The sequence below is a fragment of the Lutzomyia longipalpis genome, chromosome 4, assembly GCF_024334085.1.
Source record: "Lutzomyia longipalpis isolate SR_M1_2022 chromosome 4, ASM2433408v1".
Classification (NCBI taxonomy): Eukaryota; Metazoa; Arthropoda; class Insecta; order Diptera; family Psychodidae; genus Lutzomyia; species Lutzomyia longipalpis.
In genome coordinates, this window is record NC_074710.1 from 17,355,308 (window position 1) to 17,382,716 (window position 27,409).

General features: G+C 35.7%; 5 protein-coding genes across 5 annotated transcripts; 3 read left to right on the forward strand and 2 right to left on the reverse strand.

The window, feature by feature from the left end:
• Positions 1 to 232: 232 nt before the first annotated feature.
• LOC129795378 (uncharacterized) lies at positions 233 to 3,353 on the forward strand. The gene is made up of 2 exons (XM_055836605.1): positions 233 to 623; positions 2,424 to 3,353. The coding sequence occupies exons 1-2, from the start codon at positions 594 to 596 to the stop codon at positions 2,721 to 2,723; spliced, it is 330 nt and encodes a 109-aa protein (XP_055692580.1). The 5' UTR covers positions 233 to 593; the 3' UTR covers positions 2,724 to 3,353.
• A 482-nt stretch (positions 3,354 to 3,835) lies between these two features.
• LOC129795340 (peroxisomal ATPase PEX6) lies at positions 3,836 to 11,663 on the reverse strand. The gene is made up of 5 exons (XM_055836556.1): positions 11,590 to 11,663; positions 11,223 to 11,379; positions 8,414 to 9,649; positions 5,332 to 6,538; positions 3,836 to 4,054 (listed from the first exon to the last, which is right to left on the reverse strand). Exons 2-5 carry the CDS (start codon positions 11,241 to 11,243, stop codon positions 3,909 to 3,911), a joined length of 2,610 nt encoding a protein of 869 aa, XP_055692531.1. The 5' UTR covers positions 11,244 to 11,379; positions 11,590 to 11,663; the 3' UTR covers positions 3,836 to 3,908.
• Positions 11,664 to 11,781: 118 nt separating this feature from the next.
• Positions 11,782 to 14,214, reverse strand: LOC129795362 (thioredoxin-related transmembrane protein 1). Its single transcript, XM_055836586.1, has 4 exons — positions 13,952 to 14,214; positions 13,484 to 13,645; positions 13,232 to 13,406; positions 11,782 to 12,675 (listed from the first exon to the last, which is right to left on the reverse strand). The coding sequence occupies exons 1-4, from the start codon at positions 14,095 to 14,097 to the stop codon at positions 12,271 to 12,273; spliced, it is 888 nt and encodes a 295-aa protein (XP_055692561.1). The 5' UTR covers positions 14,098 to 14,214; the 3' UTR covers positions 11,782 to 12,270.
• A 126-nt stretch (positions 14,215 to 14,340) lies between these two features.
• Positions 14,341 to 21,074, forward strand: LOC129795360 (transmembrane protein 164). The gene is made up of 4 exons (XM_055836583.1): positions 14,341 to 14,752; positions 16,968 to 17,345; positions 17,642 to 17,938; positions 18,089 to 21,074. The coding sequence occupies exons 2-4, from the start codon at positions 17,019 to 17,021 to the stop codon at positions 18,389 to 18,391; spliced, it is 927 nt and encodes a 308-aa protein (XP_055692558.1). The 5' UTR covers positions 14,341 to 14,752; positions 16,968 to 17,018; the 3' UTR covers positions 18,392 to 21,074.
• A 143-nt stretch (positions 21,075 to 21,217) lies between these two features.
• On the forward strand, positions 21,218 to 26,538 carry LOC129795337 (cyclic nucleotide-gated cation channel beta-3). Its single transcript, XM_055836537.1, has 4 exons — positions 21,218 to 21,829; positions 23,050 to 24,215; positions 24,297 to 24,404; positions 24,885 to 26,538. Exons 2-4 carry the CDS (start codon positions 23,064 to 23,066, stop codon positions 26,418 to 26,420), a joined length of 2,796 nt encoding a protein of 931 aa, XP_055692512.1. The 5' UTR covers positions 21,218 to 21,829; positions 23,050 to 23,063; the 3' UTR covers positions 26,421 to 26,538.
• Positions 26,539 to 27,409: the final 871 nt, after the last annotated feature.

A 27,409-nucleotide genomic window follows, 5' to 3' on the forward strand; every position in this document is an offset into this window, starting at 1 on the left:
CACCCCATTCCAAATGCCCAAAATCATTGGATGATCAATTTGTGGGACGATTGATCTCAAGTTGAAAGCGAAATAAGAAAAAAAAATTTGCCCGATTATTGAGCTGAGGAGTTTGATGATAAAAAAGCTGGAAGTTGTGTGCGGGAAATTATCTAATATCAATCATACTCGTGATTATTGTGCGGACACAGCGACGCGCGAGGGAAGGAATGAAAAATCACGCATACAGTGAACGTCAGGGGTCTAAGCGCGACAGTCGCCGTATATAAATTTCAAGATGATTACAAAATTTTAGTTCACACCAGACCGTCAGATGAGAAACATCGCGAGAAAGGAAAATAAATTTCAGAGAGCATTGAAAGGTTCCCCCAATAGCGATCGTGTGCATTGAGAGCATTAAGAGACATTAATTTGTGCCAAGTTTTCCGAAAGGATTGACTGTTTTGTTTTTTTGAGTGATCTTCCTCAATTTTTGAGTGATCCTCATCAGTTTTTGAGTGATCTTCGTCAATTTCGAAGTGATCTTCTGCAATTTTCTGTGTGATCTTTCACGATCAAGTGAGCAGACAATCTACAAATAAATCCCCCTTCAAATGGATCTTAAGCTGGAGAAAATAATCAAGGTGAGCAAAAAGGATCTTTTTATGATCTTTATAGGATCGATTACCCTTAAAAAATCCTCTCAATTCACATAAAAAATTCAGCCAAAAGTATCAACTAATTTTAGCGCGAATGAGTGATCGTACAATTTGCAAATAATGATGAAATTGTACAGAGACTTTGGGTAAGACCCGAGACATGAATGTGGCCTCCCAATTTGACGGACAAGTGAAGAAAAAAAAAGTGAAGAGATCATAAGGAAAAAAACGTTTGTGGGTGAAATTTACTAGAGAGAGAAAGAGAGTGAAAGTGCCATAGAAACAAGAAGGAATTTTGAATTTAATTTAAGTTTATTTTTCCTTATCAAATGACAAAAATATGTCATTAAATTCCCACCCCAGCAAGTTCAATAATCGCGAATGTTTTTATTTATTTTCTTTGCTTTATTTTTATTTAAAAATTCAGTGGCAAATTAATTTATTTGAGTGGAAAAATTAATTTTTATCAATTTTATTTGATAAAAAAAGAATATTTTGACGGTCAGTGATAGCTAAAAAAAGGAGAGAGAATAAAATTTAATTTAATCACAAATTATTCTATTTAGCTGTCTGTGAAGGATTCTTTCTCCTTACTAATCAATGAAATTGATTAAATTCAGTTTGAGCTAGAATAAATATTAAATAAATCATGCATTTAATGTAATAGAAATGAATGATTTGCAGGAATTTGAAGAAAATATTGCAGACTCTTGATAAAAAAAAATTAATCATTCAGAACTTAAAATAAAATAAATTTTATTCTAATTTTAATGTCTCGACGGGGTGATTAAAATTTTAAATATTCATTCGTAGAATTAAGTAAAAAGTTTGATTTATTATTATTTTAATTAAATTAATTTTTTCATGAGATTTTAATGGAATTTTTAAATTTTTATTGAAGAATTAAAATGTCTGATTAGGTTTAAAACTTAAAATTTTAATAGATAATATAGTTTTTTTGCTCAGAACTTTGAGACATTTATCGCCTAATAAAAAAACAAGACCAAGAATATTCTAAATGAATGAAAAGGAATAAAAAAAAAGAATTCTGACTTCTTTTCATTAATCTTTTCAATGCAAAATTGCTTGGAAAAGCTTGAAGAAATCTTCTCACTCATTCAAGTCATTAAGAATTTTAGCCGACGGCGGAAAAGGTTTTGTTATAAAATAAATTATAAAAGTCTTGAATTAATAGATAAAATTGCAAAGAATAATAATTTCAGCAAGATTTTTCCTAATTAAATCATTTTTTTAAATTAATCGCTTTCGGTTAATATAAAATAAAAAAGGAGACTATTCACCATGCTATTGAAATCTATGCAATTAGTTGATATTCTTACCAATAATTTTCTATGTTTCTTCTTGATTATAGAAAAATAATTTATTGAATTAGTGATAAGAAACTTTGAAAAAATCGAAATAATTTTCATTTAAAAATAATATAAAATCTATGTTTTGTATTTAAAGATTCTATGTTATTTTCTATGTTCTTTTTATAATATGATTAAGACAAACCAGAATGTTTTTCCTTTGAATAATTAAGGAAAAAAGAGGAATTGAATATTTAAGGCAATTTTTAAAGAATTTTTGCTTGTAGCATACAAATAACATAGAAAATGTAAATCATTCTTTAGTTTTGAGTATAATTTTTTTTTAAACCTTTTTCAAAGTATTTTTGAATGTGAATTGAGAGGAAAAAACAATCCTTTAAATTTAAAAATGACAAACAACGCGTAATTTGACAGCATAACCTAACAAATTTCTTCCTTTCTTTTTCCCTTGCAGATGAAGTCCCTGACAATTTTGTGCATACTGATACTTCTTGTCATTGAGACTGTATCCTGCAGACCAAATTCAAAGCCCCCACGGGGGCAGACGCAGGAGATTGTGGCGGAATTCCATGACATGGATCCAGCGGAATACGAGCAGATCCGGAAGTGTCATGAGGATGACGACACAATGGAATTGTGCCAGAGGTGCGCCAAGGCGACAAAAGTTAGGAATGCCTTCCCCATGTGCTGCTCAAATGAGGATGGCGTTCAGGATTGGTGCAAAGACTACGTCTACTACGGCATACAGTATTAAGGAGTCAGCCATCAGCGCCATCTTGTGCACAGAAATCTCCACTAAATTAGTTTTTTAAAACGCCGACAGAGGACTTTTCAGCCCAAAAGTGGCTAAAATTCTGTCTTTTTTTTACTTCTCAAATATATTAGAATTTTTTTTTCATTAGCAATAAGTAGGTAGCGTAGGTAGTCAAAAATTCAAAATGGCCGATAAATCTGCCAGAAAATGATTAGAAAAAGAAGAAAATGTATTCCAAGTATCGTCACATTTAGTCGTGTAATCTCAATTCTATTTAATTGCCATCTTCATCTCCCCATTCTTTATTTAATCAAGAAAATGTTTAAAAAAAAATAATCTCGAATAATTGAAAAAGAAAAGAAAACATAACCTCACATTCGCACATCATTTAACCACAAATTCTAGGTATTTTCCAAGCCAATATTTAAAGAAAAAAATTGACTGTGATTTGTATTGTATACTTAATTTCAACAGAAAAAATCCACGTCTTCCGATAAAATAAGCCACATTGAGGTATATTGTGTAGATTTTTTTTTATTTAAGTATTTAGACATTTAATTTTATTTATTTTGTATTTTTTCATTTTCAAAAATTGTGAAAATAAAAACTGATTTTTTTTGTACTTTGAAATAATTTCTTTTTATTTCGTTAGTTTCATTTTGGACTGATTTTGCAGGAAAAATGGAAAATCTGTTTGGGATTTCAACATTTTTCATTAAAGGTTTGTCTCATGGAATGCACCAGAATGCATAAAGTCCTTTTCAGAATGTTTTTACGAAGCTTTAATTTTTTTAACGACTAAAATTGATTTTCCTAAAATTCTTTGCAGAAAATGAAGAAAAATAATTTCTAAATTTAATCCTAATACCTCCCTGACCAAGAAAAATTCCTCATTATTCCCATAGAGTTCCTTGACACATGACACCCTGCTCCATAATCTGATGACCTGCACTGATGACGAACACTAATCAAAAGAAATTTCTACGTACTTACTAAATATAATCTGGCGGAGAGTCTAATGCTGATAAGATTTAGCAATAGTTGGGAGAAAATTCTCTCTTTTTGCCTTTCAATGGAATTTTCAAGGACAAGAACATTCAAAGAAAAAAATCTTTTCCAAAACCACTTTTTTTTAATAATAAAAAAAACATTTTTCTTTGTTAAACAAACACCACATTGAACACTTTATGCACCAAAATTATCTCTTAAATTTGTAAAATAATCCAAATCGGATTTACTAATTGACGGCACAAATTTCCCAATTGCGCTCTTGAAGTCATCCATGTGAACAATTACGGATTTTCCCGTTAATTCATCTAATTTTTCTTTTTCTAAAAAGAAAAAGGAAAAAAATTGAATTTTTAGTAAGTTTTTCTCAAAGAATATTCCTTAGAATTCGTTGAAAATCTTAAAATTTCTTTAAATTCATAGAAATTTTCAAAAATAAATTGATATTTCATAGAATAATAGAAAATTATAGATCAAACAAAAATTAAGTAAAATTCTTTGGAATCTTTCAAGTTCATTAAAATCATTTTGACATTAACGGCAATTTTAAAATTTCATAGGAATTCATAGAAATTAATAGACATAGACAGGTTCAGAGAAATCTATGAATTTCTTGAAAGTCTTCAAGTTCTTTTCAAATATCTTGAAAATTTTTAAAAACTCATAGAACTTCAAATATAGTCATAGAATTTCATAGAAAGTCTTAAATTCATAGAAATAGACAAAAATTGAAAGAAAAAAAATTATTTGCAGTTATTCAAGATCCTTTTGATATTTCTAGAATTTTTTTTTAAATCATAGAATCACAAAATTTCATAGAAATCTATGAAAAGCAAAGAAATAGACAAAATTACTGAGAAATATATGAAATTCTTAAAAATCATCAAAGTTCTTTGATATTACTTTGAAATTCATTTAAAAAAAAACTTTGAACTTATCAAAAAACATAGAAAATCTTTAAAACTCATAAGCATCTTTTAAAAATAAGTCATAGAATTTCAATAAAATTCTCTCAAATTCATAGATATTCTTAAAAATTCTTAGATTCGTAAAATCATTAAAATAGGCATAGAAATTCTTATGAAATTCATAGAAATTGATAAAATTTTTAATTCTTGAGAGACCATTAAAAAACATAGAATTTAGAAAAAAGTTTCTCAGAGTTTTATTTTTTTTATAAATTCATAGAAATTCTTTTGAAAATCATAGAAACCTTTTTTTTAATCATAGAATTTCAATGTAATTTTCATAATTTTATAGAAATTACTTTTGGAGTCATAGAAAATTTTATATTTCTCTGAATTCTATAAAAATTCTTTAAAACTTTAAAGAATCCTTTAAAAAATCAGAATTTTTTTGAAATAAAAAAAAAGAAAAAAGAATTATTCATAGAAATTCATAGAAATTGAGAAAATCTTTTAAATTCTGATTGAATTTTCGAAATTTATAATAAAACCATTGAAAATCAATTAAAAAATCATAGAAATTCAAATAAATTCTTATTAATTGAAAGATATTAATAAAAATTGAAAGAAAATCTTAAGAAATTCCTAAAAAATTTTTTAAAAATTTCTCAAATAATTTTTATTAAGGAACTTACCTTTAGTACCAGCAATGGTCCTCCGGACTGCACTTAACCAGGCATTTGAGCAAATTGAATAGATATCCGCTCCAGTCATTTCACTTTTGAGCATTTCCGCAATTCTCCGGAGCTTCACATCCTTGTCCAGGAGGAATTTCTTCGTTTGTGCCTGGAGGACGGCAAGTTTATCCTCAGACGTCATGCACGGGCCCACGTAGAAGAGTTTATCGAACCTTCCCGGACGCAGGAGAGCGGGATCAATGAGATCTGGTCGATTTGTTGCGGCAAGAATGAAGATCTCCTTCTGCCCACCCCCCATTCCGTCCATTTCAGCCAGTAGCTGACTCACAACACGATCCATGACACCCCCTGAGTCCCCAGCTACCCCCCTATTGGGTGCCAAGGAGTCCAATTCATCGAGGAAGAGGACGCACGGGGCTGCAGCTCGTGCCCGTGTGAAGACTTCCCGGACATTCTGTTCACTCTGCCCCACGTACATGTTGAGCAATTCCGGGCCCTGAACAGCCAGGAAGTTGAGATTGCACTCCGTGGCGACGGCTTTCGCAACGAGAGTCTTCCCCGTACCCGGTGGCCCATACAGGAGGATCCCGGAACGTCGGAGATTCCCCCCCATGAGGTGAACATGCCTCAGTGGGAGCCCAATACTACTCTGAATTTCATCCTTAATCTTCGCCAAGCCCCCAATGTCATCCCACAGCACTTTTGGCACCTTCGGAGCACCCATACTGTCCGAAAATTGCGCCTGCATTGCATTCAGGTGCTCCACCAAGTCCTCCTCACACAAACATCGTCCCCACGCTGCCTTCCGGGCATTCGAATACAACGTCTTGAGATCCCCAAAGACAAATCCCACCGTACGCTCAGCAATAGCCCCGAAGGCAGCATCTGTGACACGTGGGAGGCGCCCCTGACGTGTACTGAACACCTGAATACCACTGCGATCAGATGCAAAGCCCACCTGGTAGGCTGTGTGAACTGTATCCAGCCACCTGAGGACGTGGTAGCGTTCCTCAGCTGTGGGTGGATCAATTTCAATGGCATCCAGAAATAGACGTCGCACAGCCGGCCGAATGGTGCGACAATTGCTGGTGGCTATCAGAAAGAGCGGCTGGTGGTCCGATTTGGTGAATAACTCACCAAGTTCGGACTGGAAGGCACCAATCAGCCGTTGATCATCATTCCCCTCGTTATCAACACCAAACACCTGTGAGGACACAACCACGCAGCAAAAAATTAATTGCGTGCTTTACAAATTCTCAATCTTCCGGACAGATAACTTCTTCATTTTTTATTCTCTTCTTTTATTTTACTCTATTATGATAAGGATTTGCGTGGGAGATTGCATCAGTGGGGGCTCGAGGAGAGAACGAGGAGAGAAACCAAAACTTTTTAGATTAATAAAAATACAATTCGAATTTTTCTGACGCCTGATGAAGGGCTCAAAGGGAGTCGAAAGCTTGAAAAAATGCGTTAAAAGCTTGTAAAAAGTTGCTAAAAGTTTGCTAACTTTCAATTAATTTTCCTTGAGAATTCTTTTTATTAATTTTTAAGCTTGAACAAATAAAATCGTTCTTAAGTACCTAATGCTTAAAATGACTGAAGTAATGAATCACAATCTTCCAAAATTTGAACTGGTTAAAACGTTTAAAGTTCTTCTGTAAAATTGATAGAATAATTCAGTTAAATAAGATTGAATTAAATAAAAAAAACATTTTCCCTAAAGAATTAATTTTAAATTGGATATTTTACTTTTTTAATAATAATTTAATAATTCTCAAGCTTAAGGGGGTCTCTTGGGAAAACTGTTTAAATTAACCCATTTTAATGTTGTCATTTTCTTGGGTTTTTCTTAAACTTGGTCTTCCGATGTTGGTTACATTTGAAGCCTAATTATTGAAGTGTAAGAAAATCACTTTTCGTTATCTTAAGTGCGACGCCATTTTGTGATTTTCCGACTTTTCCACAGAACTGCCTTAAAACACAAAGGTAGGTTTTTCTCAGGATCTACTGGATGGATTTTGATGGGGTAAAAAGCAAATAAAAGAGGAAATATCAATGCAGATTTTGATGTAGCGGAATTTTGAATTTCCATTCTGGAGCTGAGAAAAGTGAAAAAATGTGACTTTTGTTCAGATTTTTTGACGTTTTTCCACTTTTCCCAGCCCCAGAGTGGAAATTCAAAATTCTGATACATCAATCAAAATCTCCTTTGCTATTTCCTCTTTCATTTGCTTTATACCCCATCAAAATCCATCCAGTAGATCCTGAGAAAAACCTACCTTTGTGTTTTGAGGAAAATCTCAAGATGGCGTCGCATCTAAGATGGCGGAAAGTGATTTTCTTATTCTTCAATAATAAGTCTTCAAATGTGACCAACATTTGAAAATCAAGTTTAAGAAAAACGTTAAGAAAAATAAAAACATTGAATTTCATCAGCTCTCAAAAGAGACCCCCCTTAAAACAAATGAATCTTAATAATCTTCTAGACTTTTAATTTTATTTCAGCATTTTAAACTCGTATTATGATAGTTTATGGGGCGCCGAAAGCTCAAAAAAGCTTGTTTTAATTTTTAGATCCTTTTCTTCTTTCCAAAAAAAAATGTGGATAAACTTTAAAATTAAATTTTTTAATTAAAAAAAAAATGTTTGAAAAAAAAATTCAAATCAAAGATTTTTTTTGTCCAAGATTATGTCAATTCTTTACAAACCTTTTCACAAATTATTTTTCTTCAATTTTAATCTCTTTTTCAATTTAAATTAAAAGAATTCAATTCATACATTCAAAAAATTCAAAAGAATAAAAATCAAGATTAGGAAAAGGAAACTTTCAGCCAGAAACTTTTGCATCATCTTCCACGTAAATCCTCGCAATTAATTAATATTTGTTTTATTTACTTTTCAGATCTTTTTCTATTTGCTTCCCCGCATGCATTTGCGGAAATTAATGATCTCAAAAATCCCCTTTTTCTCTCTCTATTTTATTAGCTTTCATTGCATCATCCACAATGCAGCGAATACCAGGAATTTGCTGAACTTCTTGAGAATTTTCTTTTCTGCAAATCTTTGCGCGCTTACTCACCTCAAAGTTCTGCAGGCAAATAATGAGGGGACTGCAGAGGCGACTCCGTGCTAGCACAAGACGCAATTTGGTCTCTGTCTGTGCTGAGACACTGCTGAGAATGTCTGCACAATCCACGGCGTAGAGATGGACGCCTAAATGATTGGCCAGAGCTGTGATTAAGGTGTTTTTGCCGCATCCTCGTTCACCGTGAAGGAGGAATGTTGGATGGATGTTGCGTGCAGCAAGGAGGGAAGCTCTTTTCTCCACGAGAAATGGCTCAAGGCTGCCCAGGAGGGCTTCGAAGTACTTCTGTAGCCCATCAGGGCAGACATTTGCAAACGCAAATTCATGAAGGAGCTGCTTTGGCACCCCAAGATTCACGGAAGACATCTGCTGGAGGCTCGTGCAGTTCTTCACGACAATTGCGTGATTCTCATAGCTATTGGCCTTCGATTCGAGGCTCACGCACCGGAAATGCAATCTCGGCATACGACTGAAGATGTTGTGGTAGCGTGAGAGACAGGCGGCGCCCAGGAGCTCACCATCGAGGTGAATGCTGTAGGTTGTGTTGCGATAGACAAAACGTGGGCGTTCAAAGTAGCTCCCGAGGATGCCATCAATGACATCAGTGGGCACCTCAAAGGGAACATTTATCAGGGCAATGGTGGCTTTTGTGGCAATCTGGGGCACATTGTGATTCACCTGGAAGGCAGCAATTGCGACGGAGAAGGCATGATTCGGCGGCAATTTGTACTTTGCCGTGTGATTGCTATAAATGGACTCCCTGATAAAGATTACACCCGCCTGTGTGTTGGGCACCTCCACAATTGGCACCAACATCGAGCTATTCTGTCTACTTAGAATCTTCCCCACCATGCCATTTGCCGTGCCTTCACTGCCTCCCTTCCGCGACGTGCCCTCCATGAGGATGGTCAGATTAACCCAGGGAACCTCCGGATGGGGTACACAGGCCCCAAAGACGCTCTTCCCGACAAAAACTGTGTGATCCGACTGAATGATGCTCTCCTGCTGCAGTACATCACACAACCGGTTGGGCATTGGGCACATCCGGTGGCGCTTCTTGTGCGGCAAGCGCAGCATTCGAAGCCTCCGGAAACGCACCACACACTCAGCAAGGAGGAACAGTGGAAATGCATGCGATGGGGCTTTTGGGAAGAGAATCCCGCACACGTAAAGGATGATCCTGGTCAGTGGCACCACATCTTCCATTGTTTGTTTCTTCCCCATTTTATTCTAATTTTACGCGCAAAAACATTTAAATTTCTTTCTTAAAAAATATCCTTTTTCCCACTTAATTAATTTTAGGGGAAAGTAGGGGGATAGTTGGTTAATTTAATTGTTTTTTTACTCGTTTGAGATTGAATAAAGTTCTTCAAGAAGCAAACTTTGCCTTACTTTTAAATAAAATTGCATTTGTTTCCGAAATTATTCTGATTTAATTTCGTGATCAACATTACCCTGTCTTCCCTAAGGAAAAATGGAATGTTTTTTTTATCTTTAATAGAATTTATTTTGTAGATTTTGCACCAAAAGTATTTAATGAAAGATAGTTTCTGAATCTAGTTTAGAGAAACACAAGAAACCGAAAAGTCCGAAAGACGAAACATATCCGATATTAGTTAACCGGAAAACGAGAAACAAATAGAACTTCGAAAATGTAAAAAAATCTAAAAATATTTTAAAGGAACACGAAAAACGAATAGAAAAATGGAAATTGGTTTAATGGAACATAAGAAACGGGATAAAATCCGAAATTAGTAGAACGAAACACAAGGAACCAGAAAGAATTCCGAAAATCATTGAAAGACCGAAACTAGTTAAAATTAATACGAAAAAAAGAAAAGAAAATAAAAAAAAACATGTTCAACGAAACATAAGAAACGAGATAAAATCAAAAATTAGTTTAACGAAACACGAGACACATGAAACAATTCCGAAAAATATTAAAAGTCCGAAACTGGTTGAACTAAATACGAAAAACGTGAAGAAAATAAGAAACTTGTTCAACGGAACATAGAAAACGAAATAAAATTTGAAATTAGTTGAACGAAACACAAGAAACCAGAAAGAATTCCGAAAAATGTGTGAAATTAGAAATTAAATAAACGGAATATGAGAAACTAGAATAAAATCTTAAATTAGGTAGGACGAACGCTAAACACGTGAAGAAAATTCGAAATTAGTTTAACGGAACACGAGAAACCAGTAAAAACCGAAATTAAATGAATGGAATCATAAGTCAGCAGAAACAATTGCAGAAAATAAAGAAAATACGAGATTAGTTCAAAAGAACATGAGAAACGACGAAGAAATCCTGAATAAGTTTAACGGAACACATAGAAATGAAACTAAAAATCCGAAACACAAGAAACCATAAACATTGACGTTCAAAAAAATTTAAGAACGTAAACATCAATAAATATTTCTTTCAAACAAAAGATTAAAATAATAAATTAATCGAAACGTGTCGCTAGATACTTTATACAAAAATGTTCCTTTTTTACTTATCTAGTGAATATTGGTTAATTGATTTATCTTGACCGAAATTTTAGTTAAAATTGAGCAGAAATTGATCAAAAATTGAACATTATTGGAGCTCAAATTGACCACTTCAATTGGGACATCCTGTAAAACTTTTCTCTTTGCTTTACGTACAAATCTTTCTTGGCATGTCAATAAGCAATGCAAAAACCAAGATTTTCTGGTCAAATATATCAATGAATTTTGGGATAAAATTAGCTCTTACTAATTCCCAGTAAATGTGGTGAATTCATTTAATTAATAATTTAAATTTGGGGCAACTTACAGTCTTCTTCCGGAACTCCATTCCTCCCACAAGTCAGCTTTTCTTTTTGGGAAAATCTTACAATTCTGGCGCTTAGCCAACAATACCACAAACACTGTTCCTCACACACAATTCCCTCCCATTGATTCTTTGCGTATTTTTAGTCACTTTTCTAGGCCTAGTTCAATGGGAAAAATCACTTAGAGAATGCAAAATAAATCTTCAGAACTTCCTCATTAGTTTTTAGGTTAAGAATTTATGGAAATATTTTTTGTGAATTTTTGTGTTAAAAATGAAGGAAATGTATTAGTTTTTTATAATTATCTGATGGCAGGAGGTGTATTTTGGGAAATTCATGGGAAATTGAGAAGAATTATTCGTTAATTACTCTAGAATTTGCAAGAGAAAAGCACAAAAATCACACAAAGCAGAAGGAAAACAAGTTTGACGCTCTATTTTGGTATGAAGTTAGCTACAGAAGCTTCCGCTGCCTGGCGTATTCAAACTGGCGCCAACGGTTTTGAATCATTCCAAAATTAAGGAAAATCAATGAAAAAGAAGGAAATCGAGTAAAAACTTCTTTAAAATTATTCTTTTTTATTTATAAAGCAAAAATTTTGACATAAAACGCTTACAAACTACGTATTAGTTCAATTAACTTTTCATTTCTCTTTTAAATATCGACGAAGATAGGCCTCCGGCGTTAATGGCTTCGAGTACGCCATTTTGAAAAAAAAAATCTCCGTACTGAAAATGCTTTTGGAAACATTATTTTAAATAAAATACTACATTTTACTGGGTTATTTGTGCGCCAAAATGTGCTTATAAATGCGAGAAATTAATTCTTGAAACAGATCTTATAAAATCCCCCGTTCTCGCTAATTAAATGCATTTTTTTTTCTTCAACAGTAATCCATCAATTAATTATTGATTTATATACAATACGATTTAGTTTATTCGGGGGCGCGTACAAGTCTTTTGAAGTCACAAAAAAATTTTTCATCCTTTGATTCCTTTTTTATCATCATTTTGGAATTTTCTTTTGCAAATGGTTTTTCCTTCGGGCATTTTATTCAGCCTTGCGTGCCTTTCGCTTCCTGACATCTGGGCTGGATGTGGGGCTACCCCCTTTGGGTGTCCCCTTGCGTGGTGATGGCGGTGGGGAGGCTTTCTCCTCCGCTCGTTCATCATCCGTATCAGTTCCGGAATACTTTTCCTTATCCGATCCCGATGAGATTTCTTCATCTTCCAGCTCATCGCCGCGAATATCATCCCCAGAACCTTGATCGCGTCCCTGACCTTGACTCTCGGAGAAGCTCGTACGCTGAAGGTGCTTTGGTGGGAAAAGGCAGTCAATCACACAGACAAGGAGGAGCCCCAAAATGGCACCCATGAGAATTGTGGCAACGGCAAAGATGGCATAAGACGCCCACGCTGGAAGACCATATTCCTCCAGGAGCATTGTATTGAGTTCCTTTGTGAATAAGGAAATTCCGTCAGGAATTTAATTATTATTTCTTTTAATTCCGAAGAGGTTAAAGGTAGCCTATAATTGCTATAAATTTGATTAACAGCGCCCTCATCTTCCATAATCCCATATAGCGGTGAATTCTGGAAGCTCAGCATTTTATAGCTTAGTCCTGAGCTTACGAAACTGCCGTAGAGCCTGATAAAAATCAGTGGAAAGATAGGACTAAGTCCATCAGGAAACGTTAGCCAAGAAGATGGTGAATCAACCCAAACGCATCCTTTCAATTTTAGTCAGAGCTTTCGACACTTCTGTGCATCTTCTTCAGTGGTTAATTGTGTCTTACCTTTTTCCTTGACACATGGAGCTTACAGAACTCACCACCTGGAGCGTTAACTGAAGATAAGGACGCTATTTGTCAATTTTATAGCAATTGAATGCAAACCTTTTCTGTATTCATTTGAGGGCTAAATTGTAAAAACGGCTAAGTCTATTCGAAGTTCCAATTAATTCCGTATTGCAAAAGGCAGCAGTCATGCCAATTGCTGAAGAATTTTCTTACCTTCAAGAAGTGAGAAAGTTTGAAAAAGTACGAAACAATGGACATCTGGATGGAATCTGGTCTCTTCCACGCCGAAACAGGCTCCAAAGCTTGCCATTTCTTCTCCTCAATGAACGACATGAGGGTGTTGAGATCCTTTGTACCGCGATACTGCCGGAATTCTCCATTAATAACACTAAAGCATGGGGGAGTGAAGATGTTTAAACATAAAATCTAATTTTAGATCATTAACGGCTTGGACGGTTTTCTTACTGGAAAATAGTTGGTAGGGCTGTGACAAAGAACCTCCCACTGAGACCCGGGGAAGTTGTAACATCAATCTTAGCTGTCTTTATCCCCAAATCATCTGACCACGTTGAGAATTCATCCCAAGTCGAAGCGATATTCTTACATGCTGGACACCAAGGAGCATAGCTGGAAGAATTTGCGGAAAACATGATAATTATGCTAGTGTAGTAGAAGGTAGTGCAGCTTCATTGTTCAATTAGCTCATTCATTTGCAAAGATTATGTGACGCATTCCACGGGAGGTCAATGTTCCGGGTGTACCTACCCCCTATAGTATAACATAACCTCACAAAAGAAAAATCATTTTTATCGAGAAAACTAATTGATATAAATCTACAAAATGTATTTATTTCTTAAAAGAAGTTCAATTTAAAGGGATTTTTCATGAAAATTGTAATAAAAAAGCGAAAAACAGAGATTTATTCCAACTTACAATTTGACCATCCATTCATTCTTTAGCATTAAATCCCAATTATTTTCCGATAATTCCACAACAGCACTTTTCCCGCAGCACTGATTAATTGATAGTGTAATAGCAAAGAGAACCACAATGCCCGCAAAAGGGAAATTTCTTGCCATTTTTCACTATTTTACGTCTAAAATTTATTAAGTTTTACCACAGAAATATAAAGAACAAGAATGAGAAAAATGACGTGACTTTGTTGTCCGCTGCTCGTGACGTCAATGTGTCAAATTAATGCTAAAATGAGATTTTTTTCAAAGCGGTTGTGGCGCTTCAATCGCCATGGGGCAGAAGATTCCTTTGAACACAGCAGCACCCTCTAGCGTGGCGGGAGTGGAAAGAATGTTCTGCGCGCAATCGCACAACGATGGTACGAATGCTCTCACCTGGAGCCTAAAAAAGGCTGATTTGTGAAGTTTTTTCTCATTGCTGGTGAATTCTTTCATTTTTCTCCCTGATTTCCATGTCCATTTAATCCCAAATTGGCTTCCTCATCAAGCCACACAAACGGCAATATTGCAGTTCAGTATTAAAAATGAGAAAGTTCGCGTGATTAAGCGACATGTGAATTTTGCAGAAAAATATTTAAAAATAAAAAAGTCTCTTTAAGGGCTTTCAAATCAAAAGAAGGACATCCCGACGTAGGATTTGAAAGACTCCACTGTGGTGGGAAAAATGTTTCTTTTGTGATTAATCTGCGGAGATCCTTCGAAATTAAAAGGATTTTGTGATAAAGAAAAAAATTCTCTTCAGAATTCTCCCAAGAATTTGGTAAGTTGGGGGTGGAGTTTAGTATTATATATAGTTTGCTTATCGCGCAGTTTATTTATCAAAGCTATCAATATGTCTTTGGGGCAATGAATTATCACTCAATTGCATTGCATCAGAAATGGATGATATTTGCATGGGGAATTTGTGCGTGAAAAATTGTCCAAAAAAATCAGAGGGTGATGGAAAGATTAATGTTTACGGCAATGCAGAGAGTGGGGCACATTGGTACGTCATAGTTAATGGGGACGCCGGGTGGTAGAGGGGACCACCCTTTGCACCCTTTTCAAGGCAATCTCCATACATGTATACACATATTGCCCCAAATTCAGCCAAATATAAGGCAATGCGTGGACAAAAAAAAACGAATGAGAAAGACATTGAAATTCAGCTACAGGGTGGCAAAAAAAACGTAAGAAAAAGAAAAGATTTATTGAGCTTCTTGTCACGACGTATAAAAAGCTTTTTTTGTACAGTAATGGTGGAAAAGATTAGGGGCAGATGAATTTTCTCTGAAATTACGTAAGAATCTGTGAGAAAAGAGAGGGGTCCTCACGTTTTTATGTATCCTGAGAGCTCTCTACTACTTAATCTTGAAGGTAGAATAAAAAATAAGTTTAAATGCATTAAAAATAGTAGACTGAAGATTAGAATCCTGACATTTCTTCTCTAACGTAAAATTAGCCTTTTGTAACAAACAATACTTTTTACTAGAGTTTGACATTTATTTTTTAACAGTTGCCGTTTCATATCAAACGTTTGACTTCATTCTTAACACTCTTAATATTTTTTTATTTATTCGAACGTTTGATTATTCTTTTCTAACGGTTCTCATTTCTTTTCAAAGATCTGTCGTTTCTTCTCTAGTATTTTACGTTAGTTCAGCGTTTGAAGTTTTCTTTTTAAACGTTCAATATTTTTTCTGACTTGACATTTTTCTAGCAATTGTCATTGTGACATTTAAAAAGATTTAACATCCTGAATTTTAAAGCAGTTTAGGCATCCAAATATTCTTTTTCGCTACACCATTTTTAAATAAAGATAAACACTAAACGTTATGAAAAGAAACGACGAACATTATAAGAAAAAAATGTCAAACGTAAGAAAAGAAATTGTCAAACGTTAGAAGTTCTTAAATATTCCCTCCTGGATCTACCATTCTTTCCAGCAGTGTTATGTTCTTCTCTCTTATTTTCTCATAAGTAGTAAAGAACTTTCAATAAACAACATTCAATGTGTTTGTAAATGAATGATAAAAAAACGCAAAATGACACGGATTTTCATTCTTAAGAGAGAAAAAAAGAAGGCACTTTTGCCATTTCTGGCGGAAATATAAAATTGCAGAGTCAGTGCGAGGCTGTGGGTCGATGGGGAGGGAAGCTTTACGAGCTCACGTGTTCTCGCCTCTCTCAGATATCGTACGATTCGGTCTTTATAAAAAAAAGAATAAAAATCAACCCAGAGGAAGGAAAAGTTGGAGGAAAAGTAGGTAATACATAGTTTAGTAGGTGAAATTTAGGCGTTTTTTTGTATGTTGATTCCCACCAATTAGATGAGGGAGAAATTAAGGTCGCTGAGTGGTCGGGGGGTGGTCACTGGAATAGTTGAGAGAGAAGAAAAAAAAATTCTGGAAGTAATCAATATTTTCTGAGGTAGTGAAAGAATCCGTCGTGGAAGCCCTCCAACTGAGGCACGCTTTCATTAAAATTAATGGGAAAAATCGATCCATTTCCACATTATTTTTTTTCTCCACATTCAACTTCCTCTTCCTCTCATCTTGGCGAACTGGATGAGTCACATTTTCCGTGTTGATTTTATTCTTTTATATTTATTTTCCAGGAATTTTCTGTTCAATGTGTTTCTGGAGGACGTTTTTAGAAGCTCTGATTTATTCGTTAAAGGTATCACAATTCAAAAAAATCTTCGGGGCGACGGTTAAAATTTAAAATCTGTCATGTCAGTCAAGCCGTTTAGCCAATACAACCCATAGAATATTTAATCGAATAATGGGTCGCTGATTAGGATAGAATATCTCTAGTTCTATTTGGTCAATTTCAATAAAATCAGGCTGAAATGAAAGCTTCTAAAAAAACTCTACAACAGCCTAGAACGCCTAGAACCACAAAAGTTCGAAAAATGACCGCAAGAGGCTTTTATAAAGAAAATCATACTTTACGATGACTTTTCGATGAATTTCAATATTTTTTTCTATTTTAAGGGACTCGACGGTTAGTGAAACTTTCAAATCGAGAGGACTCCCAACGTAAAGATGGACTGGGGTTGGTCATATGACGGCGTCAATGCGTCCGTGCCGCGAAATTGTGGCCCCGAATGTGCGGCATTCCTCTCAACACGCCGCCAATGGTGCGAAAGCATTCTCGTAACCAGCCTGAGTCTTTGGACCCTCCGCTGGGGTATTTTACACATCAAGCAAATCCCAAAGCCCATCCAGAAGACACAAGACACCGCCCCGTGGCTCAAGCAATTGCTCCTTGTTAGCATGACGCTGACTTTTGGGCTGGAATTGGGATTTAAATTTGCCTCGAGGACCGTCATTTATGTCCTCAATCCATGCCATATCACAACGATTATTCAGGTGAGAAACTAAAGGGAGTTCTTTGTTGCTTCTTTGAAGGAATTTTAAAAGCAAAATAATTTTAAAGGGTCTAAGCTTTACCCGAAGTAGTATCATTGAATCGTGGGAAGGTTATTCTGCGCCAGGTAGACGACTAAAGCTTCAAAAATTATTTTGCAATAAAATTCAATGAAAACTAACCAAAAAAACTGTTAAGACGCCATATTGAAGCTTCTCTCATTCAAAATTCATTTTTATTTTAAAATGATTTCTTTTTCTTTTTCCTTTCGGGAAAATGTTAATCTACCCTGACATAGATCTACTTGCTGGCTGCTAAACCGAGCAATTTTGTAACAATAATGTTCCGCATTCAAATGAACTACCTAAATGGACCAATGTTGGCCTTCCTCTTCCCTGAAACGGATTCAAGGCAGGTGACAATGGAGGTCACCGTCTACTGGATCCAACATGGTCTAATGTTCATTATTCCTGTGTACCTGTTACGCTTAGGAGGTGCTTATACGATGGAACCACTAACTGACATCAGTTGGAATGTGATAAGTTACTCTATTTGCTTAATATATCACTTTGTGATCCTCGAATTGTTTGCCGTTGTGAGTATTTTTTATTTTCTTAAATTAAATTGAATATTTTTATTAATGCTATTGGCTTGGATCTTCATTCAAATTAACCTCAAATAATCCTAAATTGTTATCAAAATTTGAATTTAAACGAAAAAAAAACGTTTTGTTTTCCTTTTGCAGCCAACGCAGGTGAATTTGAATCATATGCTGTGCCCAGCTCTTTTGGATCCTTTCACAGGACCTAGCTATCGCCTGTGGGCGGTCCTACATCAAGCCATTCTGTGTCCACTCCTTGGCAAAATCTACTATTGCCTCTTTGCACCAACGCCACCACTTTCAATTCAACCAATTATCGATACGGCAACAATGTACTGTGATAAAGCCATTCCTGGCAAGGACATTGAGCCTACGCAGAATGGTCCTAACACAATTGTAGCGCCGAAGGAGGGCGCTGCCGCTGGGAAAGGCGCGAAAAGTGAATAGTTAGTGTTTAATTATTCATTTTTTTGTAGACACACGGCAGTGTTCTCGTTCCCATTTTGGCGTGGATTTCATTTTATTTTTTCTTATCACAACTCATTATTGTATTGTAAATCCACCCACACAGCGTGCTGAACATTCCCCCTCCACGTACTCTCTGCACGTGGATGGAGAAAATTTAATCTATTATTAATATTTAATCACTAAAAATGAAACATTTTGTGAGTAAGAAAATAAGTCTTTACGAAGTATGACAATATATTTATCAGAAAAAAGTGGAGTTTAGTTAAAAAGAAAATGATGTAGATAACAGAATTTAAAAAAAAAGGAATATCAGTTAGCAAAATTCAAAAACTTAGAATGAAAAGAAAGGATAGGAAACCTTAAAAAAAAACATTTAAAAAAATCTTTAGCGTAGTAATTTAAAATAATTTTGAGGAGGTAGCCTTAAAGTCAGTATTTCATATTTTATACCTCAATTGAGATGAGAAAAAAACATTTTATAAAACAGGAAAAAATGAGTATAACATCAAGTTTTAATGCCTTAATCAATTATGCGAACATTTAGCAATATTAGAAGGATTAGAAGTTATGGAAGAATTTTTTTTTGAAAAAGAATCTATTTCCTTTTTTTCTTTCAATTTTGCATTTGAGTTTTTGTTGTGTGTTTTAGTAATTAAGCGTAGATATATTAAAGTGTAATTAACTAATTAAAGTGCAGAGAGAAGCTTTAGCTGATTCAATTTAAAAGAAAAATAAAAATAGAATGATAAAATAAATGTATAATAAAATGGATAAAATGCAACAAATGGGGAGATTAATGAGCGTTAACCGCGTTAACATATTGGCACCCACTTGACGTTGCAAACGGTGCTAACTGATTACTTTGACAATTTATTACACTGTAATAAATTACCTTTTGTTATTTTTGACATTAAACCCGGCTGACAAGTCTATTGCTAAATTTATTATTTTTTCGAATGATTTTCAGTTAGTTTTTTCAGGGATTTAAGCCGAAAAATTAAATATAGACGCAATTCAAATTAACCCTTTCACCCTCTTTGGGTCTTACCTTGACGCAAATGTGAAACATTTTATATTTTTCGCATTAAAATTAATAAAATTGTTTTTTCAAGTCAAAAATACATTGAATGTGGCCAAAGAAGATTTCATTACAGAGAAATATCCTCTGAAAGCATCTATAGAATAAATATCGTGATAAAAAGAACGCATGTTTCAATGTTTCTGCCTTTTACGTGAGCATTGAAGAGTTAACATTATTCCTTTGACGTCCACGTAAAACATTGAATCATTGAAACATGCTCCTGATGCTTTTAGTGGGCATTTTTCAGTCAAAACGTTTTCTTTGACCTATTCTACGTAAACTTACATATTTCCAATTAAAAAAAAAACTTAAAGAGTAATTAAAATGTTTCACGGGTAAGCCTAAGACTAAATATTCCTATAAGTGTTATATTGAGCTTTCATCTTTACGAAAAAAGCGATATCCAATGAAAACGCCGCTTTCCTTGAACTATCAACCAATCACAGCTGTTCTTTGAGCAATATGTTTTTCTTTTTATTTATTTACTTTTCATTTTAACTTTAATTGTTTTTATTTGAATTTACGTCCTTCTTCAGTTCAAAGCGTAGAAGAATAAAAGTACATTGTTGGGTCAGACGGGCTTAATTTTAAAAGAGGGTGTAATTAATTGGTTACACATGGCGTAAAAAATACATTTTGTACGTTAAGTTTTAAGTTAAAACATTCCGTCTATTTAAAATCAAATTCCGAATATTTACGTAAAGGAATTATAAAGTTTTCTAATAAATTCATAAAATTCTTGAGATCCTTCAAAAGGAGTCCATGCATTTTTGTTAATGTGTCATTCGATGATTTTGATGATAGAATTCTCTGCCTAAAGAAAATTCCTATAAACCTATATCAGGGTGCTATGACATACGTATTGTTGATAAAACTTTAATATTATATTTTAATTAAACTTTACACAGAAAAGCCCCTCCCGAAAGGTTGATAAGTAATCAACCAATCAGAGAATTTTTTATTCTTCTTCTTAATCATTTAACTTTCAAAATTAAATTTTAAATGCAATTTTATTGGTTAACAAAACTCTCGTCAAATTCCTTTCAAAATGTTGGAGCCTTTGTGCAAAGTTGTTTCAAACAACAAGTACTTTCCCTCCCCATTTGTTTGCAATAAATTCAGCCGAAGAAGAACTTCTTTGGATAACTTTTCAACATTCTTAACACATCATCTCTTAACATGCCAACGAAATGCTGCAATTAATCAAATGACAATTTCTTATTCTGAATAAAGAATTGTATGTATAATATTTATTAAATTACTAAAATATAAATAAACAAGAAAAAAATATATTTTATGATGCTAAAACCCTCTCATGCATTTCCTGTGGTGGCTAAAAGACATTGCGAGGGTGGTTGTGATAGGCAAAAACCCTCTTTGTGGAGAGAAAAATGAGCAATTTGTAGGTAAAAATAAAATTAAAAAATAATTAATAAATATTTAATCTTCACGCGATAAGAGTTATAAAAAAAAGAACCTGGATTGTTAATAAATTATATTTAATTCCTCCCCACCCCCTTCCCTCATTCCCCCTAAACTATGAAATATATACATGTAAATAAAGACGTATTGAATTATTTATCTATCGTCTCTTAATTGTGCTTTCGAAAATAAAGTCTACACTCTTTGTGCTATGTATCTAGGTATTTGTATCACATATCCTGGCACATGCGCCCCAAAAGCTCTTGAAACTTCAACTTCAGCGTCCTTCTCTTTCTTCCTATAGTCATTTTTTTCACTTCATTGAAAGCTTTGTGCGTGAAGAAAATAAACTTCAAGAAAATTAATTGTGATGCAATAATTAAAAATTTCTCAGCCGTAATTGCTACCTGTAGAGGTGCCTAAAGCTTTGTTCTCAAGCTTCCCAAAAGCTAAATAAGAGGAGAGATTTGTGGGAAGAAAAAGAAAGTTCTCGCTGAAAAAGATACGAAATAGGGTTGGTCAGGGACAAGAATTTCGTGGTGCAAGAAAGCACAAAAGTGTGACCAGAGTGAAGCCTCAAATATTGCCCCCGGGATGTGCGTGACTTGGCCTCCTAGCAGGCAACAACAGTGTGTGGTGGCATCATTGAAACGAAGCAATTAATATTCGTCTCGAGTGTGTAATTGATTCGGAATATCTCCAACAAAACAATCCAACAATGTGAAAAACTTCCCACCTACAAGTTTTAGTCTCACTCAACAATTCGAATCAACCTCAACGAGCTCCAAAAAGTGCCCTATTTGAGGCTTTCAGGACTCCCAAAAAAATCATCAAGAAAATTCATCAAATAATTCTCAAACTTGTGGGACATTTGTGCAGTGTTTGTGCAGAAAAATTCTTCATCATCACGTTTGGTGCGTTCGTGCAAATTAATCTCTATATTGCTTCTCTTTGGTAACCTTGAAGTTCACGAGAATTGCACGCGTTGCACCGAAAGATTTGAGAATTTTATACTTTGTGATTTTTTTCGAGAGAAAATTATTAGTTTTCCTCAATAAAAGGACAATTTTTGAGCGAATATCGTTCAAATAAAACTCAATAGAATTTTTTGAGATATATTTGCTCAATAATTGATTAAACAGTTTGATTTGAACTTAATTCAACAAATAGTTTGAGTAAAGTTTGTGTGAAAATAGTGCCAGCAAACGTTGGAATAATATTGACTTAAAATCTACAGATGATTGATTAAAAAAATTGGCATAAAATACGGTGCTAGATTTACTCAGAATAAAAGAATATTTGATCACAGTAAGAAATCTTTAAAAAAAAAATAATTTTTGAGACATATTTCCTCAAGAATTGATCAAATAGTTTGATTGGAAATTAATTCCTCAAATAGTTTGACTACAGTTTGAGTTAAAATTGTGCCAAAAAACGTTAAAATGGATCTCGTTAATATTGACCAATTATTATTCCAAATTGTAGACAGATTGACTCAATATTGAATACGATGAAAATCATTCCATAACCTCACTAAAGTTTTCTTTTAAAAATTAATAATTTATTAAATCTTTGCTCAAAAATTGATTAAAAAATTTGATTAGAATTTAATTAAGGGTTGACCAGAAGATAAGAAAAAAATATGTCCAAAAACAAAAGATTCAAAAACAAACATTTTACCAAATATTGCCCAAATCTATTCAATACTGTCTCAAATATTTTTTCTCCAATTATTCAACAAAACTGATTAATCTTTGAGCAAGTTTTCTTTAATTTTATACGTTTTCTTAAGATTTAACCACGTTGAAATTCTATGATTGTCCTAATTTTAATCAATTGAATTCAATATTCAATCAAATTTTGCTCAATTTTCATACATCTTTGTTTTGTCCGTTATGACGCCATTTTTGATGCAACATTTCTGGTTTTATCGGTTTAAAAATAGATAAATTACCTAATTTTCTTAAATCAAAGTTAGAAAATAAACCAAAAAAATCCAAAAGAACTATTTCTTTTTTCAAAAAAGAATCATTTTAAAAGAAAATTCAAAACCATTTTATTCTCAAAACTTTCAGAAATTCACAGAGTTGATGCATTTTAATTAATTAATTGGTTTTTTTTTGCCTTTGTGAAGAAAACTCCCGGAAGATGCGCGCCACACAGCATGCGGATCTATCGGAGACACTGCAGAAGCACCTCTTTATTGAGCGCGTCATCCAATCACCACCCCCATCAGCTACACGCTCCACATTCATCGATCCGCGCCTGCCGGATATTGAGGAGTTATCGCTGAAAATTAACGATGTGGCCAACTTCATGACAACCACGGAGCGTGTGCTGAAGCAGGAACGTCGTCGGGAGTCACGACGTGGCTCCAAGACGGGCATGGAGATGGTGCCACTCAAGGAGTGCAACACACGTCCCGTGGGGCGATTGATGTCTTTCCAGGAGAAGCCCCTGTCGCCACCGCATTCGGTGGTGCGTCAAACTAAATCCGGCAGCCCCAAGGGTCTCCGGACGCGCCTCTACTTCCGCAATGGGCGCGTTGGGTGCGCCGAAGCGGATGTGGATGCACACAATGTTCAACGGACACATGCCCTGGTGAGGCATATCATTGCCAAGGAGAATGAGGAGCCCCTCGTACCGCTGGAATGTGTTAGTCGCATCCTATCGGAGAATGATGTGCCCATGTACGAGGAGGAAGTTCCCGAAGTGCCCGTTGAGGCTGACATTTCATCCTGTGTGCCCCAGGATGAGGCAACAACCACCCCCCAGCCTGATTCCACAATTGTCAGCATTCAGCAAATTTCCCCGCCAAATAGTCCAACTCCGGATCCGGAAAAAGATCATTTTGTCCGTGAACGGATGCAGCATCTTATCTCGCGCTTCTCTCTGCGTGCGCATAAGATGAAGCGGAAGCTGGAGATCCCCGCAACCCCATCCAGCAGTGCAAGTTCACCATCCCTCCCTGGTGGCCCCCCACCGCCATTGCCACCCTTTGGACCGACACAATCCCCCATTGAGGAGTGCATCCCCCCTGTGAAGAGCCCAGAACTTCCGGCTACACCAACCAAGGAACCCTGCCGCTACCTTGTTTGCCCAACATTCTGCGGTGGTGGCAAGAACGATGACGTCCTCGATCCTCAAGGGCAATTCTACATTTCCTGGCTCTTTGTCGTCACAATGTCCTTCCTCTACAATGCCTACGTCATCCCGTTGCGTTCATCCTTTCCCTTCCAAACGGACGCCAATACCTTCTCCTGGATTCTTATGGATCTCTGTGCCGATGCAATCTACCTGGTGCGTGTTTCTCTTCTTTTTCTTCGTTTTTGTTTAATCTCATTCACGCGAACCAATTAAATCTTTATTTTTCCCACATAGATTGATATTGTTTTCATCAAGCATCGCCTCATGTTTCTCTTGGATGGCTTTTGGGTGCGTGATAAAGAGAGAACGCGGCAGAATTATGTGAGGAAGCTGCAATTTAAGGTAAATTATTGCTGAATAGCTCAAGTTTTTTAAGGATCGTGTGTGCCGACTCCTTCCGGATGCTGCTTTGTGAGGTTACGTAGATGCACGCTACTCCTTTCACGTTCAATTTTCGCGACAGGATGTCGCCTTCACCTTCACTTCACTGTTTGTCCACTTCTTACTACTTCTCACTACTTCAATCAAGTCCTTTTTACCTTTTATTACACGAAAATCCTCCTTTTTTTCTCTAACACTTCCAAGATGCGCGCGTTCGCCAATCCTTCACTCTAAGCACTAATTTGTCCCATATTCATACTCAAAATTCGGTGGTCCCAACTGGTGACACCGATCCATTTCCTTCTATAAAAAATGAAATTAACGGTTATTTTAAATGGCGGCAAAATGGCGTCTCCTAATGACGCTAACCTCACTTTTTTCAATAAAATAAAAGCAGCATATTTTTGCAAATCTCTGAATGTTTTTCATGTCTTTTTGCAGATGGATATGCTGTCATTGCTGCCCCTGGACATCCTGTACTTAATCTTTGGCACAAAAGCAGTTCTGCTGCGTATACCGCGATTGTTGAAGATTCAGAGTTTCTGGGAATTCTTCAAGCTTCTCGATCGTGTCCTCTCATCCCCACATGTGGTGCGTGTGGCAAAAACTCTCACCTACATGCTCTTTATGATTCACCTAACAGCCTGTGCTTACTATGCGTACAGTGCTGTTCAGGGTTTGGGTACAAATCGTTGGGTATTCAGCGGCAAGGGGCATCCCTATATGCGTTGCTTTGCATTCGCAACGAAAACTGCAACATCCATTGGGAAGAATCCAAAGCCCGAGAATGATGGGGAGCTCCTCTTCATGACTGCTGCCTGGCTAATGGGAGTGTTTGTCTTTGCCCTGCTGATCGGTCAAATACGAGACATCATTGCAACGGCAACGCGTTCACAATCGGAGTATAAGCAGCTCGTTGATGAAATTCTGGAGTACATGCGTCGCTTGAATTTACCAACAGATCTCCGGAGACGCGTGAAGATGTGGTTCACATTCACGTGGGAGCAACAGCGAACACTCGATGAGCGACACATCCTGGATTCCCTGCCGGCGAATCTCAAAACCGATGTTGCAATTTCCGTTCACATTCAAACATTGTCAAAGGTTCAGCTCTTTGCTGACTGTGAAGAAGCCTTGCTGCGTGAACTCGTACTAAAGCTACGCTCTGTGACCTTCCTCCCGGGAGATTATGTTTGTCGCAAGGGGGAAGTTGGCAAGGAGATGTACATCGTCAAATTGGGACAAGTACAAGTGATGGGGGGCCCGAATAACGATGAAGTCCTCGCAACTCTCTCCGAAGGCTCTGTCTTCGGGGAGATTAGTCTTCTAGCCATTAATGGCGGTGGGAATCGTCGTACGGCTGATGTACGATCCCGTGGCTTCAGTAATCTTTTTGTTCTCTCCAAATCCGACCTGAATGAAGCCATTGTCTACTACCCAGCTGCTCAGGCGGTGCTTAAGCGTCGTGCGAAGAGCCTAATGCGTCGCAATGCTGCACGAGAAGCTCAGAGGAATGCAGCAAGTGGGGATGAGGCTGATGTGGTAATTGAGAATCCACGGAGGAAGAAGACACCACCAAAACTGCTGCAAGCCGTTATTAAGGCCTTGCCGCAGGAGAGTCCTGCTGTTACACTCCTCACTCAGGGCTCCAAGAAGCGACGAAAGAAGCACACACTCTCACCACCAGGGCTGCCACAGAAGTGGTCAGAAGTAAAGGAGCGCGTTCTCAATGGTGGCGTCAAGACACTCTCATGTGATCTTCTACTGGCCATTCAGAATGAACTCGAGGAGGACACCACAAGTCCATCAACTGAAGAGAATTCCTTTGTTAATCTCACGGATTCACAGAAGGAACTCATGCAAAAAGGCGCAGAGCCTGAGTGCGAAGGAGCTCCATTTGAAGCTGCTGATGATGCAACCAAAGGCAACACTTGCGACGTGACGGTTCACATTGAGAGGGAATCGTCAGTTATTTAAAAGAATAATTGTTGGAGATTCAAATTTATTTAAAAAATATATTTTCCTTCATTTTGTGGGTGTTTTGTGGTTAGTGATTCAAATTTAGGTGATTGAATAAATTAGGATGAGAACCAAATGAGAACTTTCTTTGAGTTTTTGTTGTTGTTGTTGCCGTTGTAAGAAAATTGATGGAGTTCATGCAAGGAGTTAGATCTGGATACAGTCTTGACTGAAGTCTTGTTATCTTTTAGTAAGGCTTGTGTTGACTGCCTTAGTTCTTTCTGAAGCTGAACGTATTCAGTCATAACTAAGGATTCTTCTGATTAATCCTGTAAGGCACGGAGACACGTTTTAGTTTTAGGAGTCTAGAAGGTCTAGAAGATCAGACTAAGAAAGTCTTCATTCTTTACGTTTTAACGGTTAAATAACTACATTACCTAACAGTTTCTTTCAGTTCTTATTTTTTCATTAGTTTGAAATTGCTTTAAGTTCTTACAATAAACGAGCTTTATCCTTAAAGTTTCTTAAAGTTAGTCCCCTAAAACGGCATTTCAATAGATCTGCATCGTTCAATTTAGTCTGATAAGTTTTGAATTTGTTTTTCTTTTTCTTTAGATTGAACTTTTCTGTAAGATCAAGACGTTTAGCACTAAAGAAAACTACGTAATAAAATTCATTGGTCAGACAGTTTTGACTTCTTAAGATTTCCTAAGTTTTCTTAACAAAAACCTGAGATTTCTTAAATTTTTTAAGCGAAAGTTAAAAGGTTTTTAAGATTCTTTGAGATTTCAAAATATATTTTTTTGGTTTTTTTAAGGAATTCTTAATTTTTTTATTAAAAGAAAAACTGAAGATTTTTTTTTAAAAGTATTTTTAAAGGAAGGTTAAGGTTCCTTATGTCAGGTTTAATCAGGCGAAATGCATATTTTTTAAATGCTTACATATTTAAAAATTTTATAATCTGATTATTCTTTCATTATTTAAAAATTCTATGTAAAAATCAAGCT

What these genes read in the sequence shown, in the direction of transcription:
- LOC129795378 (XM_055836605.1), top strand. Translation starts at nt 594, where the DNA reads ATGGATCTTAAGCTGGAGAAAATAATCAAG. An exon ending in AGCTGGAGAAAATAATCAAG is followed by an intron (nt 624 to 2,423) that starts GTGAGCAAAAAG and finishes TTTCCCTTGCAG; the next exon opens with ATGAAGTCCCTGACAATTTT.
- LOC129795340 (XM_055836556.1), bottom strand. Translation starts at nt 11,243, where the DNA reads ATGGAGTTCCGGAAGAAGACT. An exon ending in TTTGCCTGCAGAACTTTGAG is followed by an intron (nt 6,539 to 8,413) that starts GTGAGTAAGCGC and finishes GTGTCCTCACAG; the next exon opens with GTGTTTGGTGTTGATAACGA. An exon ending in GACCATTGCTGGTACTAAAG is followed by an intron (nt 4,055 to 5,331) that starts GTAAGTTCCTTA and finishes TTTTCTTTTTAG; the next exon opens with AAAAAGAAAAATTAGATGAA.
- LOC129795362 (XM_055836586.1), bottom strand. Translation starts at nt 14,097, where the DNA reads ATGGCAAGAAATTTCCCTTTTGCGGGCATTGTGGTTCTCTTTGCTATT. An exon ending in AATGAATGGATGGTCAAATT is followed by an intron (nt 13,646 to 13,951) that starts GTAAGTTGGAAT and finishes AAATTCTTCCAG; the next exon opens with CTATGCTCCTTGGTGTCCAG. An exon ending in AACTTTCTCACTTCTTGAAG is followed by an intron (nt 12,676 to 13,231) that starts GTAAGAAAATTC and finishes TTATTCACAAAG; the next exon opens with GAACTCAATACAATGCTCCT.
- LOC129795360 (XM_055836583.1), top strand. Translation starts at nt 17,019, where the DNA reads ATGGACTGGGGTTGGTCATATGACGGCGTCAATGCGTCCGTGCCGCGA. An exon ending in ATATCACAACGATTATTCAG is followed by an intron (nt 17,346 to 17,641) that starts GTGAGAAACTAA and finishes ACCCTGACATAG; the next exon opens with ATCTACTTGCTGGCTGCTAA. An exon ending in TCCTCGAATTGTTTGCCGTT is followed by an intron (nt 17,939 to 18,088) that starts GTGAGTATTTTT and finishes TTCCTTTTGCAG; the next exon opens with CCAACGCAGGTGAATTTGAA.
- LOC129795337 (XM_055836537.1), top strand. Translation starts at nt 23,064, where the DNA reads ATGCGCGCCACACAGCATGCGGATCTATCGGAGACACTGCAGAAGCAC. An exon ending in GTGCCGATGCAATCTACCTG is followed by an intron (nt 24,216 to 24,296) that starts GTGCGTGTTTCT and finishes TTTCCCACATAG; the next exon opens with ATTGATATTGTTTTCATCAA. An exon ending in TGAGGAAGCTGCAATTTAAG is followed by an intron (nt 24,405 to 24,884) that starts GTAAATTATTGC and finishes GTCTTTTTGCAG; the next exon opens with ATGGATATGCTGTCATTGCT.